At 34.9% G+C, this 18,003-nt stretch overlaps 1 protein-coding gene across 5 annotated transcripts in view; it reads left to right on the top strand.

The window, feature by feature from the left end:
• Positions 1-1,045: 1,045 nt before the first annotated feature.
• Positions 1,046-18,003, top strand: part of LOC108779401 (MAP7 domain-containing protein 1) — a 33,826-nt gene continuing 16,868 nt past the window's right edge. For 2 of the 5 annotated variants that reach the window (XM_018546817.1, XM_018546818.1), the window contains exon 1: positions 1,047-1,376. In XM_018546817.1, the coding sequence (XP_018402319.1) occupies positions 1,302-1,376 (75 nt within the window). In that variant the 5' untranslated portion in view covers positions 1,047-1,301. Of the gene's footprint in view, positions 1,377-18,003 lie in introns of all 5 variants that reach the window. The other 3 variants (XM_018546816.1, XM_018546820.1, XM_018546821.1) reach the window with 3 other exon arrangements.

The raw sequence follows: 18,003 nt of genomic DNA, 5'->3' as shown, positions 1-18,003 counted from the left end.
AGAGAGAGAGAGAGAGAGAGAGAGAGAGAGAGAGAGAGAGAGAGAGAGCAAGCGACGTGAGAATAGGCAGAAATAAGTAGCGATCTGAATTTAAGAAGAATTCTGGATGTTCGGTGGTTTCCTTGACACCATTGTCCAGTTCCAGAATGCACGTGCTGTATTTCATACTAAAAATATCGTTCTTAAAAATACATATTTTTCTGGCCGCGAATCAGGCCTCAAAAAGCAGAGTTTCAGATTATAAAACAGAACACACGTAAATTGAATATCGATCAAAGAAGAAAATTAATGGCTTAATGCGAGAGAAAGAGCTTCAAGTACTAGATTTCCAATCAGCAAAATTGTATCTTTATCGTATAGCTCTCAGCTTTTAAAATTATCCTTTGCGACTTTATAAATCTTGTTTTTATTATAGTTTGACTATCTAAATCTTTTGGTTTCATTAATTTTTATCGTCTTGTTCTTTTATTTTTTGCAGTTACTAGATTTCGAATTATTAAAAGTGTATCTTAACTTGACAAGAATTTTTCTTATCCTTCTTAACTTCATAGATCTAATTTTTAATTTGATTTATTATACATTATAATAATCCCTCGGTTTCGCTTTTAACTTTTATTGTTCTTTTATTTTTCACTTTTATATTAGATTTCTAATTATCAAGTGTATCTTTATTTTAGCCCAGAATTTTCTTCTTTATAGATTTAATTTTTAATTCGACTACATTGTGATAATCCTCTGATTTCGTTTTTAATTTTGCTGTTTTGGTTCTTCTATTTTTACCTTCAATGTATTTTTACTGTTTTTTTCTCTCTTTATAAAAGAAATTACTTTTTAAGAATCGCTTAGCATGATCTTGCCTCGTAAAGTTCGGACGTCGCTCATGAGAATCATATTGACGAGGGTGGCTACGTCCTTAACACGATTCTATTTTTTTCACGGATGCATCGGCTTGATGAGCGGCACGGGGACCTCGAAGTGACGCAATTCTCGTTTCGTACCCGCGAGTCATACGTGCGTAGACGAAGTGGACGCGGTCGCGGCGAAGAGGGACACACGTCGAGGAGAGGAGAGTCCGGTCCGGACGAAGAAGAAGCGGTGTCGACGCTGAGGCAAGCAGAATCGCACGAACTTCCATCGCGATCGCATCATAGTCGCGTATCCTTCCCCTTCGCACGCGCGCACGAAGAAAAAAAAAAAAGAAGAAAACAAACCTTGTTAGCGCATCCGATTTCGCGAACCCGATTTTTCGATCGACGAATTAGCGATACTTGAAGAGCAAACCGGAAAGGCCAGCAACAACCATGGTTTACGAGAGCGACTTCTACACGACCCGGCGACCCTACTCGCGGCCGCTCGTCTCTTCCTACAGCGTCTCGGTCAGTATAAGAATCTGGAGTTGTTTTTTTTTGCTCCAAAAAAAGAGCGGGCTGGAAGTATGTTTTAATAATGTTTTTCGCTACACGTGGCAAACTAACGTCGAGAAAGAGAGAGAGCCCCGTTTGCAACAGGAAGTGTACCATCCCCTGTAACCGCCATCCCGTATGATTTTGCTAAACCGCGTCGACGTCTCACCGGCATTCCTCAGCGCATCGACAGCATATTTTCTCTCGTGTGCATTGAGGATCGATCCGTTTTTGACCCGGTATTTAATATTCGAAATGTTGATCTAAAACGTAGATCTGTGAATATAGATGTCACACGTGATTTTCAGTGATGAAACGAAGATCACGTTTGAATATGTTGTTGTTTTAATGGCACATTATGAGAAAAATCTCAGAGAGAAATAATCGATTCAGGTCAAAACAGATTAAATAATTAATCAATGATTGACGGGATAATTATTCGCGCGATCGTTGGATGGGGTCGGCGTTTTATTTATATGACACGCGATATGACGACGATTTGTTGTAAATTTAATAGTTGAATCATTTATCGGGTCAAACATAGATTTTCTTCGAAGAGATTGCGAATTAAAGAAGAATTTTTTGTACTTTTGAAGAAATTATTAAAAATCTTAATTAATAAAATATATTTTGGTAATATTTTTTATATATTTCTCACTCATACATATATATTTATTTGTGTAAAAGTTTGTCAACGTATCAATAAATTTTGTTGATCTAATAAAAATAGCAACTCGATGGAATTAAAAAATTAAATACCACAGAGAATGTATAATTGTTTAATATTCTTAATTTTTTAATATTTGAAAGTAACAGAATTTATATAAATAACAGTCAGTACATTTTCTTAAAGAACATTCACTTTGAAACTTATTAATCCTTAATCCGCGATTTTAAGATTTTTATTTTCTATTTTCACGTTATATCATTTATATTCATTTAGTTTCAAATTACATTCTAAAACTATTTTTAAGATGTAATCCATTAAAAATTTAATCTTTTTAAAATCTTTTCAGTCCTCGATGAGATTTAATTTCATTTAACATCTTCAAGTTTAAAAAGAATAGAAAACAGTTAATAACATTTCTTGTTTGAAGAAGATGCGCGTAAAAATGAACGCATCAAAAAGATGAGAATTAAACATCCTAAAATCGTCTGTTTTATCAATAAAATTTACACACATACGATTTACATATCATTAACATATCGCTATTCACTACTACAGCAATATCATAAGTACATTACGTACGAATTTTTTAATCAATTTTTCATATTAGATGTTCAATAATATGCCTAAATTTTCTAACTGACTTTTTTTCATATTACGTATGTAATTCTCCAGATCACAAAGAACTTCAAACTATCATTGTTTTATCCGTATAAAATCCAAAACTTTTATATAAATATTAAGCAAATATTGTTACAAGCCGCCGTCAAAAAACTGTAATGTTCCATTTTTTTGTTTTTCGCATAAAATTGACCAAGAATTTTTAAATCTGAGTGTGAAAAGACAATTAGAAAATACTTGAAAAATAATTAATCAGTAATACGCAGACGACTTTAGGGTCCCTTTAAGGGTTGATTTGAGATTCATAAAGTAGAATGCTCGAGGAGATAAATATCAGCCACACGGCAGAGAAAGAGCAACGCTGACCCGCATTCGGCCGATCGCGATTTCATTGTTGTCGACCGCAACCGATATCCCGTGAGACGTCGAAGATGCGCGCGAAGCGACGAGTGAGAACTTGGCATTTGATTCTCCCTTATTCCCTCCGGTTCGTCGACGAGGTCGATCGACGACAGAGAGCGAGCGGCGCGACCGGAAACACCTCGACATTGCTTGTTCTCTGACTTTGTCCTCCTCGAGGGCCTCATGTCCTCGTCGCTGCTGTTCGTCGTCGAGCTCGACGCCGCGACTCACCGAGAAATCACCGCCGAGACAGATCTCGACTTCCACACTTCACTCCGATCACTGTGTTCACCACTACTATACTAGCACTGTACTACCAAATTTACTACTATTATTACTGTTACTACTATATTACCACTACTACTATACTACCGCTCCTGTGCTCGAAAACGTGCACTCGGTGTCCCGCAGAACGACGAACCCTTCAATCGAAAAATGTAAGGGGGGTACGGTAAGAGTTTTCGGAAACTTCAGAGGGCACAGATTTTTATAAAACCACGGACCAATTTATCATTATCTGATTAACTTGTAGTTAAGCTTAATCTCATGTTTTATCCAATGAGATTCACCCATGTATCATCAAATGAAACTTATTGGATAAAGCATCAGGTTAATCCTAACCCCAAGTTAATCAGAAAATGAAAAACCGAGCCTGTATGTAGCATTTTGACACTAAAACCGCCGATAAAATCCCACTAGAACTGCCAAAGATGTCAATTTGGTAATTTTCTATCGTCAATTTTAATTAGTGAAAAGTATTGTGGTATTACTTGTATCGTTAGGTCATTTATATTTGATTCACATATTTTCAATATTTTGTACTGTATGTCTAATACAAAAAAGAAAAAAATTATTAGTAGAGCCAAAATAGCAATCGACGGTTCTAGTGTTAATCGGATCCGCGTGTATACACAGCTTCATGGATTTCGTAAATCAATTCCGCGAACAATCACAGCGATTCTTTTTTTTATTTTCACTGTTCTGCCGAAGATACTTTTGGGGTGCGTTCCAAACTTGACTCTGTCAACTTTGAGTATCTGTTGTAGAGTCGAGTTTTGGAACGCAACCCTGCAGGGTTGTAAATAAACATATAGACCCAAGTCCACTGTTAAATGGATAATTCGTGTAAGGAACCTTCCACGAATATTTGTGATATGTAATATTTTTGTGTCTTTTTTTTGTTCATGTTTAGTACAGCTACTCTTGACGAGTTCAAGGGATAGCATTAGTTCTTGTTCCATAGTTACGTTGTCTATGTCCACGACCCCGCAACAATCGGGTTATCGTGTGTGTGCGACAGGACTCGCCGCATACCGTTTGTGCTAATCGCAACTCGAGCCGTTGTGACAGATCCGTTGTCCGACACATATTTCTAACCATTGGTAGATATTTGATGTTGATCAAATGTTAATAATAAGCACGATACTTCGATTATATTATTACATGAATTAAATTAAATAATGCAAAATTAAGTACCATGAAAGTAAAGAAAAAGTGCTGCAATATGTTCTTTTAAAAATTAATCTTGTTATTGCGATAGATTTGTAATTATTTTGAAAATATTAGTTTTTATTATTGCTAATATTTAATATAATAGTATTTTTACAATATATAAAATTATTATTGTTATATATTATACGTTTTATATTATTATACGTTAAGATATTTTTTGCAAATCGCTGTTAATTTTAAACTGAGGTGATTATACCAAGAAGGTTTCAAACAGATTACTTTGTAAAAATAATATTTACTAATTTTGTATATAGAGTTCTTTTATACGTTGTGAGATATTTCTTTTATATTCAAACATTCTGTATACTACATAAAAATGTTCAAGTTTTTTGTTTCATCGTGAGTATTAATTTTACTCGATAGAGGTTCGACGCCGTTACTATTTGGCAAGAGGTTTTGTCTAGACATAGTTAGAATCGTCGAGAGATCGGGAATCTGGGTTAGCTTTAGGGATTGCCATTGATCATCAATCCGACGATAAAAAAATAATGAAGGTAATAAGATAAATGATACAACGTCGACAGAAAATTATTCTTATAAAGAAAATCATCCATCTGAAAATTGTTTAGTTCTTGACATAGCTAAATTTTTTGATCGGAATTATTGTTATTAATTCTGAAATTCTGGAATGGCAGTCGCACTGTTAATAGCCTATTTAAAAAAAGAATAAACATTTAAAAATCATAAAATGTTTTCGTGAAAATGTTATTTAAAAAGTCGCGCAGAAACAAATTTCGTTATAAAAACCGATGACTTTAAAATATTTAAAAGCAGAGAGTCTTTCAATTCGCGATTAAATGACTATCAATTACAAACGAGATTTTCTATAAATATTCGTAACAATTACATGCTTTAATCATTCTTTAACTGTACAATTTTATTCCTACATATTTTCGTCTGTCAAAAATACAATAGTAAGAAAAATAAGTCTCGCGATTCGAAAAATGCAAATCTGCTCCATCGATATCGTGATGTCACAAATATTTAGACTAAATTAAAAATTAACTAAATTAAAAATTAACTAAATTAAAAATTAACCTGCTACATTTCAAACTGTGCACTGTAAACTCTTTTTTGGATATCATTCTCCAATGTAAAATGCATTCGGTCCTGCTCGGAGCTCGATTCGGATCGTCGGCCAAATACATTTTTCTGTCGACGTGGATCTGAGATTCGCTGGGTCGCGCGGCCGTCTAAGTTTAACACGACGAAGTCCCGGAAAATGGCTGCAACGCTATGAATAGCTTCCGTTCTGTAATTCCCTGCCCTCCGGCAGCTCTATTTATAATAATTTTGGATTTTCTGATGTTAGACGGCTCCTGCCGGTTTTATCCTGCGCTTTTTACTCGGGTCGCGTATCTTCAAAGCGCGAAAATCTTCAAACTTTTCTCGTTTAGATCGCGCGTTCTGAGAGTTCGACACAGTATCGAGCCGCTATACAGCGATCCGTATTGTTTAATACTGGCACGAGTGGCTCGTGCTTAATACGTGTCTATTTATAAAGATTAAAATCAACCGCGCTTCACAGAATAGATGAACGTTTTGGCGTCATCGTCCGCAGAGCTGGGTCGAAATTAAAGGGACGTCATAATTTTAAACACTCATTCGTATTTTTCCAATGAATGTCGTGGCGTTTTAGATTTATAGTAGAGTAATTTGCACAATAATGCTATCTCATCAAATGGCGTAACACTAATTTTTCAATTTCCTAGGTTTGGAAAGTAGATTACAGCAATAACACTGCAATTGCAATAATGTTGTAATTATTGTAAATCGCAATTATGGTATAATTATATACTTATAACTGCGTTTGTAACACAATAATTGTATAACTATGGAAAAGTATTACGACGATAAGGTGAACATGAAAATTTGGCACAGAAGCTATATGGTTTGCAATTATCTTTATGTCTTAATAATATCAAGATTTATAAATGCCGACGTTCCGTGAACTGTAAATCCTAATTCACAATTGAAAAGCACAGGCAATATGAACAGGGAATAACAGATTTCAACTTGTCAGAAACCGTGCATATCAAACTATATTGTTTCTGACAGGTTGAAATTTGTTATTCCCTACAGATCTTCAAGTAATAGATTAGACACCATGCATTTCATCCGCTATATTTTTCAGGACCTACTTAAGATATAAGGAGATTATGCCTAAAATAAAATAAAATATTCATACATCTTGTTTTATCTCATGTTCTCATCTCATTTTATCTTAGTATTCTGAAAAACTAATCAGAAGTTCTTTAAATAGTATTCAATTTCTTATTTGAGACTCTGTAGGAAATAATAATTTTCTATTGTATCATAAATCGTGTTTACTAGAATCTTGAAGATCTCTATTATCCCTTGTTACTTTTCCTATACCTATGGTATTGTGCTTAATACATTCAATTGAATGTATTAAGCACAATGAAAGAAATAACGAATAAGGATTAAAAAGAATAACAGATTTTACCGAACAGAAATTATGAGTTCGATCCACTTCACATGCTCTGAAACATTCTTTAATTAGCCAATTCATAAATTTTTTTTTCTAATTAATCAACAATTGCGCTTTATAACGTTAAGTGGATCGCCGCACTGTATTTTAGTATATTTGATTTCTTGTAGATTGAAATTTATTATTTCCTATTGTTTATTTTATTCCTTTTCTTTTCATTATGTTTGAGTCCTTGCAATATTACATTGTTTTCCGCCTGATGAAATGAACTAATGTTTACAAAATGTTGGCATTGGATGTATCAAAATATGAAGATAATCCGCAAATCGTGTATCTTTAAGAAATGCCCTCGTCAAAGTCTCAAGAGTATTAGAAAAATTTTGCATTGGAATTGCCATTCGAAATTTCCCCGATATCGAAACGTACTACGAAATTAGGTGTTATTCAGCTGCGAGGAATTGCAGGCGTAGGATGCCTTCCAGATTATCGTCCCTGACGATTATTAAGACGTTCCCGCTGCTCCGCGTTCTCGCGACTCGAGGGGCGAATCGGTGTTGCGTTACTCTGCCCTAATTTAGACGCACCGACGGCGCGACGCCGACGCCCACCGTCGGATTTTCGTCGACGCGAGAATTCATATATACCCGCCGACGCCAGCACGCGGATACAGCTGTGCAGGGCGTCATTTTCTTACCGATCCGTATCGAATCTCCGTGAGACACGTGTTGAAACAATATCGAAATGATCCACTTCCCCAAAATTTCTGATATAGAAAATTATCTAAGACAGAAAATACAATTTTAATCTGGTAATCTGGAAATATCTGAATATAGAATATGTATTCTTGAGATAAACGAATTATTTAAATGATAAAAAAAAGTCGCAAAATAAAGTGAGACGGTCTTATTTTACTTTTTACAAAGTTGCGACTTACTGAATATTTTTATTTTATTCCCTGTCTTATTTCTTTATCTAAATCTGTGTCTTTGATATATTTATAAGTGTATGAGACATGAAATTGGGCGGAAGGTTATATTTCCAAAGCAAAATGCATTCTTTATGTTAGAAACCAAGTCTGCTTCGAGCTGTTTAATATCTTACATCGATGCACGTCTTTAAAACATCATGCAAGTCTATATTGGGATCAACGGAGATAAATGATATCTGTGCACTTTGACTACATCGCGTCGTTTTACGATGACGTCTTTACGACCCGCCAGGAAAGCGAAATGATGACGAATGTTATGGGAATTTGGGCTTTTCTTGCGCGAGAGACGAGCTTTGACTGTCCGACAAGTGTAGTTTATTACTACTTTAGAAAGATCGCTTCTTCCCTCCCTTTAGTAGATTGAAAAAAATAAAAAAGTCGACAAGGGTTTTGATATCGGCCCTTTTTTATCAGAATGGGATAAGTCGTAAAAAATACTTGGAAGATACAATCTCTTCAGGCTTTAAATTATTTCCAAATGGTGTATACATTTATAATAAATTTTCTTCATGCTATTTTCTGTAGTATAAAGATAGAAACTAATTGTTCTGTTACCAAATGAAATAATTTATAATGTACAACGTTGTTTTAGCGGGTTGTAAATATATAAAAAAATATATAAAATATTTATAATATGATAGATATCTATTTATAATATGATAGATATCTCGATGAAAATTTCTTTATACGTTATAGATAATAAACGTTATATTCTGGTATTTTTCATCTCTTTCTTTGCAAATTTGTCAATTAATTAATTACCTATTTATATGTAAGAGAGAGTTATAATGACATTAAGATATCTAAATAAAATCTAGCAGGTTTAAATAAATGTGCGTCGTTTTGGTAACATGTGTCATTTCACATTAGTGATTGTCAAATAGGTAACCATAATATTGTAGAAGAAAGCTTTCAAGAAAACTCAAGACTGTAATGATGACGTATTTCTGTTGTTTTTATTAACTATGCGTAAGCGCATATGTCTGACATTTTAAAGATCAACACTTAAGAATTCGCGGGGGCGATCATGAGAGTTTGGCTGTCAAGTTCTTGGAGCACCATTCTCTGCAGATAATACGTGTGCCTTTGGCACATCTTTTCCAAGACGTCTTTAAGACTTTAACCAAAAGATATTTTAAAAATGTTTTCAAGGTTTTCTGAAAGTTATCTTTTAGACATTTTTTGGAGCATGTATAACTTTATTTATATTACGATTTTCTATTAATATTTATTCATTCAAACTCTATTAATATTTATCCATTCAAATATATGTACTAATTTGAATGTAATACGGTCTAAAAATGTCAACTATTTTATTATTCCAATATTATTATTTCGATTCACAACAATTGAATTGATATTTTGCGAGAATTAAGTCAATAAAAAAGAAAAACGCAGAACAAAAGCTGGAATTATATGTAATAAATCAGTATGTTAATGACTTATGTACTTTGTTAACGATAACAATTGATTTCTACTTATTATAATATACATATGTAATTATACATATAATGTAAATAAAAGAAAAAATAATAAAATTCTAGTTTATTTAATTTAGATGCTTATTGAGTTATAATTTGTTTTTCATTTGGTTCTAATTACAATATATTTTAATATTTTGTTTATTTTCGAGAATTTAGATTTTTTCATAAGTTTCTTGTCGACCTTTATCGATTTTTGAGACTTTTAACTTTCGCGATATTAAATTGCTAAAAACGTAAAAAATTTTTAAATATAAAAAGTTCTAAAAAATGTTAGAAATTATTTGGTTAACTTTTGCTTGTTAACAAAAAAGTAATAAGATTTTCACCTAATAGATATCAAATTGTCGTTAACATCATTATATGTATATTCAATTATATAAAAATTATTGTATTCAATATATATACGTATAGGTATATAAATTATGTATATTTCATTATTGAAATATCGGTTTATAAAGCAACTTTCTTAACTTCTTAAATTAAGTTACTAATTGAATTGAATTACACGACTTAAAAAGTATAAAAGCAATTCTAAATAAGACGTTTTAAAGACATCTTAAGTAGATTATTCAATCGTGTGATAATCTCGCACACGAAATCTCGAGATTATTTTGTCTCATAAGGAAAAAGAATTCGGATTATGTGGATATTGATGGCGTTGAAAAATGTTATAAATTATCTGGGACCTAATCTAAATTCATCGGGTGGGACATCGAGGAGAACGGCACACGAGCGGTACCGTGACGACGGTCGTGGTTTAACAAAGAGACCAGACGTGGCAGTAGTAGGAGGGTAGTGTGGAAGCTCGAAGATCGTCGGTGAGCAAGTGCTTGACGAATTTGGGAAACTTTGTAACATGGATAAGCTCCAAGACTGTGTGCGATACGAGTAGAATCACTCTACGAATCGCGAGGGACTCGAGAACTGAGAGGTGGCTAATTGCCCTTAATTGATCCCTAATGGCTCGAGGACTAGTGATCTTGACGAACCCTTTGCCGGGCTCGAATTTGCAGACGGAAGCTAAGAAGCAGGACTATTTCCCATGGGAGAAGGTACCGTTTGTGCCACGACCGTCGCTGGTGCCGGAGCCTTTCACTGTGTGGGGTCGTAAGAAGCAGGACCCGCGTGATGAGTTCTATCAATACGCCACTCTACCGGACAAGAAGGGTGTAGTACGCGGCAAAGACGTTGCCAAGGAGGATCACATTCGACAGCTGGTGGACCGTGGAGCCATTTCAAAAGTCGGCTTGGATGCTGCCGCCGAACTAGCTACCCGTGGTCACGTCTTCGAAAAGGGCATACTCGCGCGGCCGTCTAGCAAGGTCAGACACGCCAACACGCCTGCTACTGGCCGTACCAAAATCCTGTTGGCTCTACAGACGCCGTCCTGGTATCGATTCTAACGACAAGAAACGAGAAGAAAGAAAGAAAGAGAAATGACACGAGAACGTTGAACTTCGTGGACACTCTTCAGGAGAATAAAATTATTATAATATCGACATTTTTATGGAATATACATTATATTTTTTAGCATGAATCGACAGAGATACAAAGCAAAAATTATTACACGTAATTATGTAGATTTCTTGATATTAACCTTTAAAGGTTGGGAAAACCACTATGGTGACGCTAAAACATATTTTGAAACAAAAATACAACAAAGAATAACGAATTATAATAATAAATTTTACTTTAAAAAAGGCCATAAAGTTTTAAAAATAGATCTCCGCCCTCTAAAGGTTAAATAAGAATTTTATTTAATATTGTGCTTAATATTTCTATTGTGCATCGATGTATCGATAGTGAATTAGCTCGTCGAACTTAGTCAATCCTTAGACAATCGATTTTTATACAGGAGTACTTTAGCGGAATGTTATTTAAAATTTATTCGTAAAAGTTTCTCAGATTAGTACCTTATTTTAATAAAATTGATGGATTACATTTTCTGGACGTAGCTAGAAGGGTGTCTTCACATTTAAACACTGATTGTCGCACTTTCAAGACGATTGGCAGCGATTTTTTTCACCGATTTATAAAGAGAATAAAATAAGTAACATGAGAATACTAAAAATCGTCGGCATTTACTAGTCATTTTGCATTTCTGATTTGCGATTTCTGACGTGAGTTCATGGCGTGAGAATTTTTGCAGTCGCGTTTTTCCACGGAAAAATTGACGCCTCGAAAAAAGCGTTCCACGCATCTTTCGATCTTCACGTCATAAATCTCGAAACGATCTCGCTTCTCGGGAACTCTCTTTCGCAGTTTAATATTAACTCTCGATTACAATAGTCGAAACGAAAATTTTAGACGATTGATACAATATTATTTGATTAGTACATATGAAGTTCTAAATTGTAAATTAAAAACCATAACAAAGAGCTAAAAACTTTCGGACAAAATAAAAAATAAGCAGAAAAAGTCTTTTTCACGAGTAATTATATTAAATTCTTATATATATATATACAAAATGATTATAAATGTTTCGGCCATCCTCGCAGTATGTTAATAAATTTTTTTCATATGAAACTAAGTCGAAATACAAACATAAATAAATATTATATCATCAATCTGTATTTGTGGTAGTATTTCTTACCTACTTATTCGTATCGTTTAAAAGGAGCGCTCGTGTAAGTAAAAAACTGAATCTTCCTCCATCAATTGTTAAAATAAAGGTTTGTTACTTTAAACAAAATGCCTTACGTATAGTTTACATATATATATCAGTGTATATATATGTATATATATCTATATATATCACTCTACTGAGAGTTTATCAAGCTTGTTTGTCACAGATTATGCAAACGAAATATGTCAGATTAATTAAACGAGAGTTTAATTAATCCCTTCATATCTAATATAATCACGCGCGTACCATCGGTCTAGGTTAAACCTTCTCTCCCTTGTTCTTACGTTATCATCAACTAAGCCAGATATAACAAACATACATATATATTTATTAAATGCTCAGAACGTTAATAAGCGTTGACGTTTAAGGATTTATTAAGATTTCGCAATCGCGAAAAATGTTAACTTCTAATACCTTATTCATTTATATTTGTACAGCGCCTTAACTTTTGACCCTTTCCGAGAGCAGTAACTTTTAATTGCCTTGTATAACCATACTAAGTTGTTTGGCATTAATTTTTACAGTCGCGTTGCAGACTGCACGACTGAAGCGGTAAGAAAAGAATCTTACTTGCGATAAGAATTAGCAAGAAACGACGTTTCGTAATTATGAGTGAAAGACCTTATCTCGCTATATTCATATTTCATTATATAAAATAGAAAAAAAAGTCTCGCGAATCTTCTCGAACTTCAACGGAACAAAAAAGTACATACGATTCGCAGCTGAATTTGCAATTAAATTCTATTTAGCTACTCGATCTTGTTCGAATTAACGAAGCTTCGTATCGGAATTAAATTCTCTTCGTTGTCGAATTGCAGTCGCGAGAACGTACTCGACTAATCGAGTGACTCCGATTTAACCGTAATTAGGTTCAATGAAGCATTAGTGCAATCCGCCACGAAGTTTCATGCTCGAAGAAGGTCGAAGAAGTTTTGGAACGGGACACCGAATGCGCACGTGGCGGGATAGATGCGTGCAAACATTCTCATCACGTACACACGTACACCTGTCACGTCATGCCAACATACACATGTTCGCGAATGTTGCCTACGAGTTTCTTGGCAAGGGCCGCGTACCGTTGCCCAACGCTCAGAGTGTCCTGAATATTTCGTCACGGGGACATTATTAATGCATATGTTACATACCGCTCCGCGTTTATATAATTGGCCCGCACGTTGTGTGTCTACAGATAGATCGAACATGTTATTACCGCAGACATATCGCCGAGATCCATCATACTTTCACGTCTATGTATGAATGACGAGAAAAAAATCCCTCACTTCATGTGTCTTCATTTTCGATTTATTCCTACTCTTACGAGTTTCTTAACTCTTTGCACCGTAATTCGTCGTCATGATTAATATGTACGTGGAAAGAACATTTTGTTGAAAGATCTAAAATTTTGATGGATATGGATCTGAAAATAATTATGTTATAGAAAATAAAAAATGATGAATAATACTGCAAAAATTTAAAAAATAAGTATTTGCAGCATTTTTGTAAAATTTTGCAAAAATACTGCAAATATTCTAGCAGCCCGTTTCTGAGAAAATTATCATATTTTCATGGTCAAAATTATTTTCAGATCTGTATTCAGCAAAATTTAAGATCTTTCAGTAAAATCGTTCTTTCCGTGATCAAAATCACGTCGCTAGCGCGGTGAAATTAATTAATGCGAAATAAAAAAATAATTAGTATAGACGTTATCTCAAAAAGAGCAGATATTTTTCGCTTCGATTGCAAAATTAAAATTAAAATTGAAACTCTTCGAGTTCGCAATCTGCAGTATAGACACGGCAGTTGCACGTATCTTCCGTATAATCAAAAAGAAATATAATTAAAACTATGTTGGAGGTTAGAATTACGGATGATGAATGTCTAGCGTGAAATAGTACATATGTGAAATAATACAGCAAAGAGTTAATCGCGCTCGTAAGAGCTCAACGGGTTCCAGCGTCGTCTAGATCCCGCCAACTTTCTCCTGATCTGGCCGCGAGCCCAGCCGGCCATCTGGGCGATATTATCAGCCTAAACTTTGTCCACAGAGATGAGAAATGACTTCGCAAATCTTTCTCTCTCAGAATAGATGAACTGGCAGCTCAAATACGTTACTATGTTCCACTATCCGCGAGACGCGGGTTAATTATTCGCGCGTAATACGAGTAGTTATGGACACCGTCGAGCCAGACGACGCAGCGACGCACCTGTTCGTCCACTTTCCATCTTCCACGTCTCTCGCCTCGCATGTCGAGCGCTTCTCTCGGCCGGAGAACAGGGCCAAATGATATTTTAGGAAGATGATCTCCTGTCGTGAAACGCATGAGGAAAGGAAAAAAAAAACCAGAAAAAAAGGATGAAGTTATATGGCTGGAAAAAATTATAATCTATTTCTACATGATAAAATGTGTTTTAAACTGATAAATAAACAATTGTTTATCCATAGCTTCTTTAATTAATTTAATTCAACTTTTGCTTGGTAACTTTTCAAGTTTTAATATTAAATGTTTTTGTCACAAAAAATGTTAAGGTCAAATTAAAAGTCTACCTAAAATCTACTGAAAATTAAGTTAAAAATACAATTTTACTTAAAATTTAATTATTTTAGAGAAAGCCTTATATTTTCTCTTATAACTTCAAAATTATAAATGTCTTAATATTCAACCTGTTCTCCGACCAGGTAAATCGATCATGATACCTCTCAAGTGAACAGAATCTGTATAGATTTTTTTGACGCAACCTTACTTCCCGCTCCGACAATCCATTTGCCCGCCGATGGAAAACCGCAAGGGTCGTCCTGAGACGAGAATAATGTCTGGCACATAATTCTTACATATATTCATGCCCAAGGCTTGAATAAATAAAGAAAAATTGTAGAAATTTACATTATAAAATTAGAATCATTATCATTTATGAAATTTTATTATATTAAATAATTCCTTAACATAATTTTTTCTATCTAAATATTGCCTTTATGTAAAATGAGACAACCTTGGCCCAAAATCCGGGATAACTTTAGTTGGAAATTTTTATGCTCAAATAGCACACGTGTCAAAATCGAGATGTCTTAAAAACATTTAAGACGTCTTATGTCCTAATTTTAAACATGTATGCTATCTAGGCATTGTTTTAATTTTGGGTCAAAGTTACTCCCCCATAGTAAAAAATGTCACAATGAATTCACAATAGTTATGGATAAATTGTAATGTTATCATTGTGAGATTATCAAAAAAGGTCACAGTGATTATTAAGTGATTTACAGTGATTATCACATTATTATTTTTTAATCTATGTATATTACAGCAGTATCACAGTGAGTTGTAATTTTTATCACAGTTTCATATAATAATTAGTAATATCACACCTGTGACAAAATGGACACTATAACATCGTGATTTTATTGTGATGTTATTGTAACTTTTCGGGGGATACTTTATGGAGATACATTTTACGGTTTTATCTGTAATTTTTCTATCGTTTATCGATAATCTTGAATGATGCTTCCTAGACAATATTCCGTCGATTGGAGTTATGTTGCTTTGCATTTCGATGTCGTTTGCCAGGTGCAAAAGTTAAATCACCGTTACTCGTCAACGGAGGCCGCTTCGTTTTTCCGAAAGCGAGCCCGTTCTCCTCCATGTCGTTGACCATGATCTAACCCCGAATCCGTAGACGCCTCGTCACTATGTGGTCCGCGACTATCCGGAGCCCGGAGTGAGGTCCGCCCAAGAGCAGTACAGCTATTCGTACACCAACACCAGCTCGAGCAGCTCCACGGATCCGTACACCGGCCGTCCTCAGAGGACCTCGCAGACCCAGGAGAGCGTCGTTAAAAGGGAGAGCGGCCCGTACGGCTCGTACTCGACCGAAAGGTCAACCAGGACATCATCCGGCGGCGGTCCCGGGAGCTATCGCTCCTCCTACGAGTCCACCGCTTCCGGTCGTTTACCTGGCGGCACTAGCTACCGCCATTACTCCTACCGCGTTTAGATCCCCGGCGTAACCCCCCCTCACGTCAATCGCATTTCCGCTCTCATCGATCTCGACGACCTTTGCACATTCTCTGCTATCGCATCGGACAATTTTTCAACGCTAACGAGTCTATATACGGTATCTCTCAAGGCGTGAATGATATATCATTTCCGACGTGAAATGCCACAAACCTGCGCTATTCGTGGTACATCTGTTCTATGTTGAGGAACATGTAAACTCGAACGTCATAAATACGCCCTGCGGTATTAGTGAAACCGACTGGTAGTCGAGAAATACACGGAAATCGAGTCGTGCCATTTGGAAGAATGCTTTAGAGCAGATACTCATCGATGACGGAGATAGTTTCCCCTTTCGATGAAAATTACAATGTTAGATCTTACAAATCGTCGACGGAGATTTCCTCTCAACAGAGATTGCTAAGTTAAATCTAGTGGCAGTAACGACAAGAACGTGTAAAGTATATTGAAAATAAATGTACTTTTTTCTCCGCAAGAAAGATCACTTCGCTATATTTTGTTTATTGAACTGAAAATTATTAAACTGAAAATCGCAGAATTTCAAATGGATATTGATTTGGTCGTCGATATCGATAAAAGCGGAATATCGTTTTTTTTTTGTCGCATGTCGACCTAGAATTCCTTTTTGTCTCTCTCCTCGTGTCAGTTTTGTACGCTTGATTTTCTTAAAAACGTCTTTGATAAAAAAAAATGATGACGAATTTCGCGCTTTGAATGAGCATCAGCGATCGACAGGAAGACTCCTGATGTTCTTGATGTTATTATTCTGTTGTAATTATCGCTGTTGCCGTAGCCCGAGTTGGAGATAGAGCATCACGCAGCTGCATTTAGAGATAAATTAAGAGCTAGTCGCGCTATAAATAGTAAGAGTTACATTTTGCTGATATTTTTTTGAATTTAGTAATAATTGGTGCGATAATCGAAGATATAGAGAGCAGGCTTCTGATCTCCTAAAAATATATCATGTACATCTGACTTTGTAAATCATGAATCTCGAACGAGCTTTCCAGAATTTCGCGCTTGACGCGCAACGCGAAAATTGTAAACAACCACGGCAATAAATCGTATAAAACAGCACTGTAAAGATTTGTATCTATCCTATGTGAATTTTGACGTCAATACTCAATCGTGAATCGAAAGCTGCCTGCAGGCATCCCAAGTCTTGCAGATTGTGCAATGGTTTGTGTGTAATTTAAATGTCTGCCTCTTAATACCTGCTCCATTCTAAAGCTAATATTTCATTTGTTATACTACAAATTTTTCAAATATATTGATCGATTATAAGACAAAAATTTTAAAAAAATTCGAAAACTTCTCTATTACGTAGTCATTTTAATTATATTTATTTATGAAAGAACGTGTAGCTGTCGTGTCCATTCTGCAGGATGCAAAATATTAAAAGATCTTAACTAAGTTGTTTTAAAATTTATATCTGAACTTTTATCAAACCGGCACGTTTTAATTTTAATTTCAATTTTTAAATCTGTAACGTAATCTGTAAATAAAAGACAATACTTAAAAAGTTTGTTATACGATAAATGAAATATTAGCGTAATGTCTGTTCTACAATGTGCACTTTGTTTCCTGCTTTTTGCTATTTTTTACATTTTGTGTTTTTATCTCTTATCCCGTCTTTTATTTTCTGTCACCCGAGTAAAACTTAACGAACTTCGGAAGAAACAAGAAATACGTGGCAAGAAATATAATTGTCAATGAAACGGTTGCAAAGAGGGAAGAAATCAAGAACTAAAAAGCAAGAAACAGGAAACAAAGAGCATATTGTAGAATATGCTTAAGGCCATGGCACACAAAAAAAAACTTAAGCAGTAAGGCGTAAGCAG

Source organism: Cyphomyrmex costatus, unplaced genomic scaffold, assembly GCF_001594065.2.
Source record: "Cyphomyrmex costatus isolate MS0001 unplaced genomic scaffold, Ccosl1.0 scaffold59, whole genome shotgun sequence".
NCBI lineage: Eukaryota > Metazoa > Arthropoda > Insecta > Hymenoptera > Formicidae > Cyphomyrmex > Cyphomyrmex costatus.
Note: the sequence above shows the minus strand (reverse complement) of the source record. Positions and strands in the feature narration are given on the sequence as shown.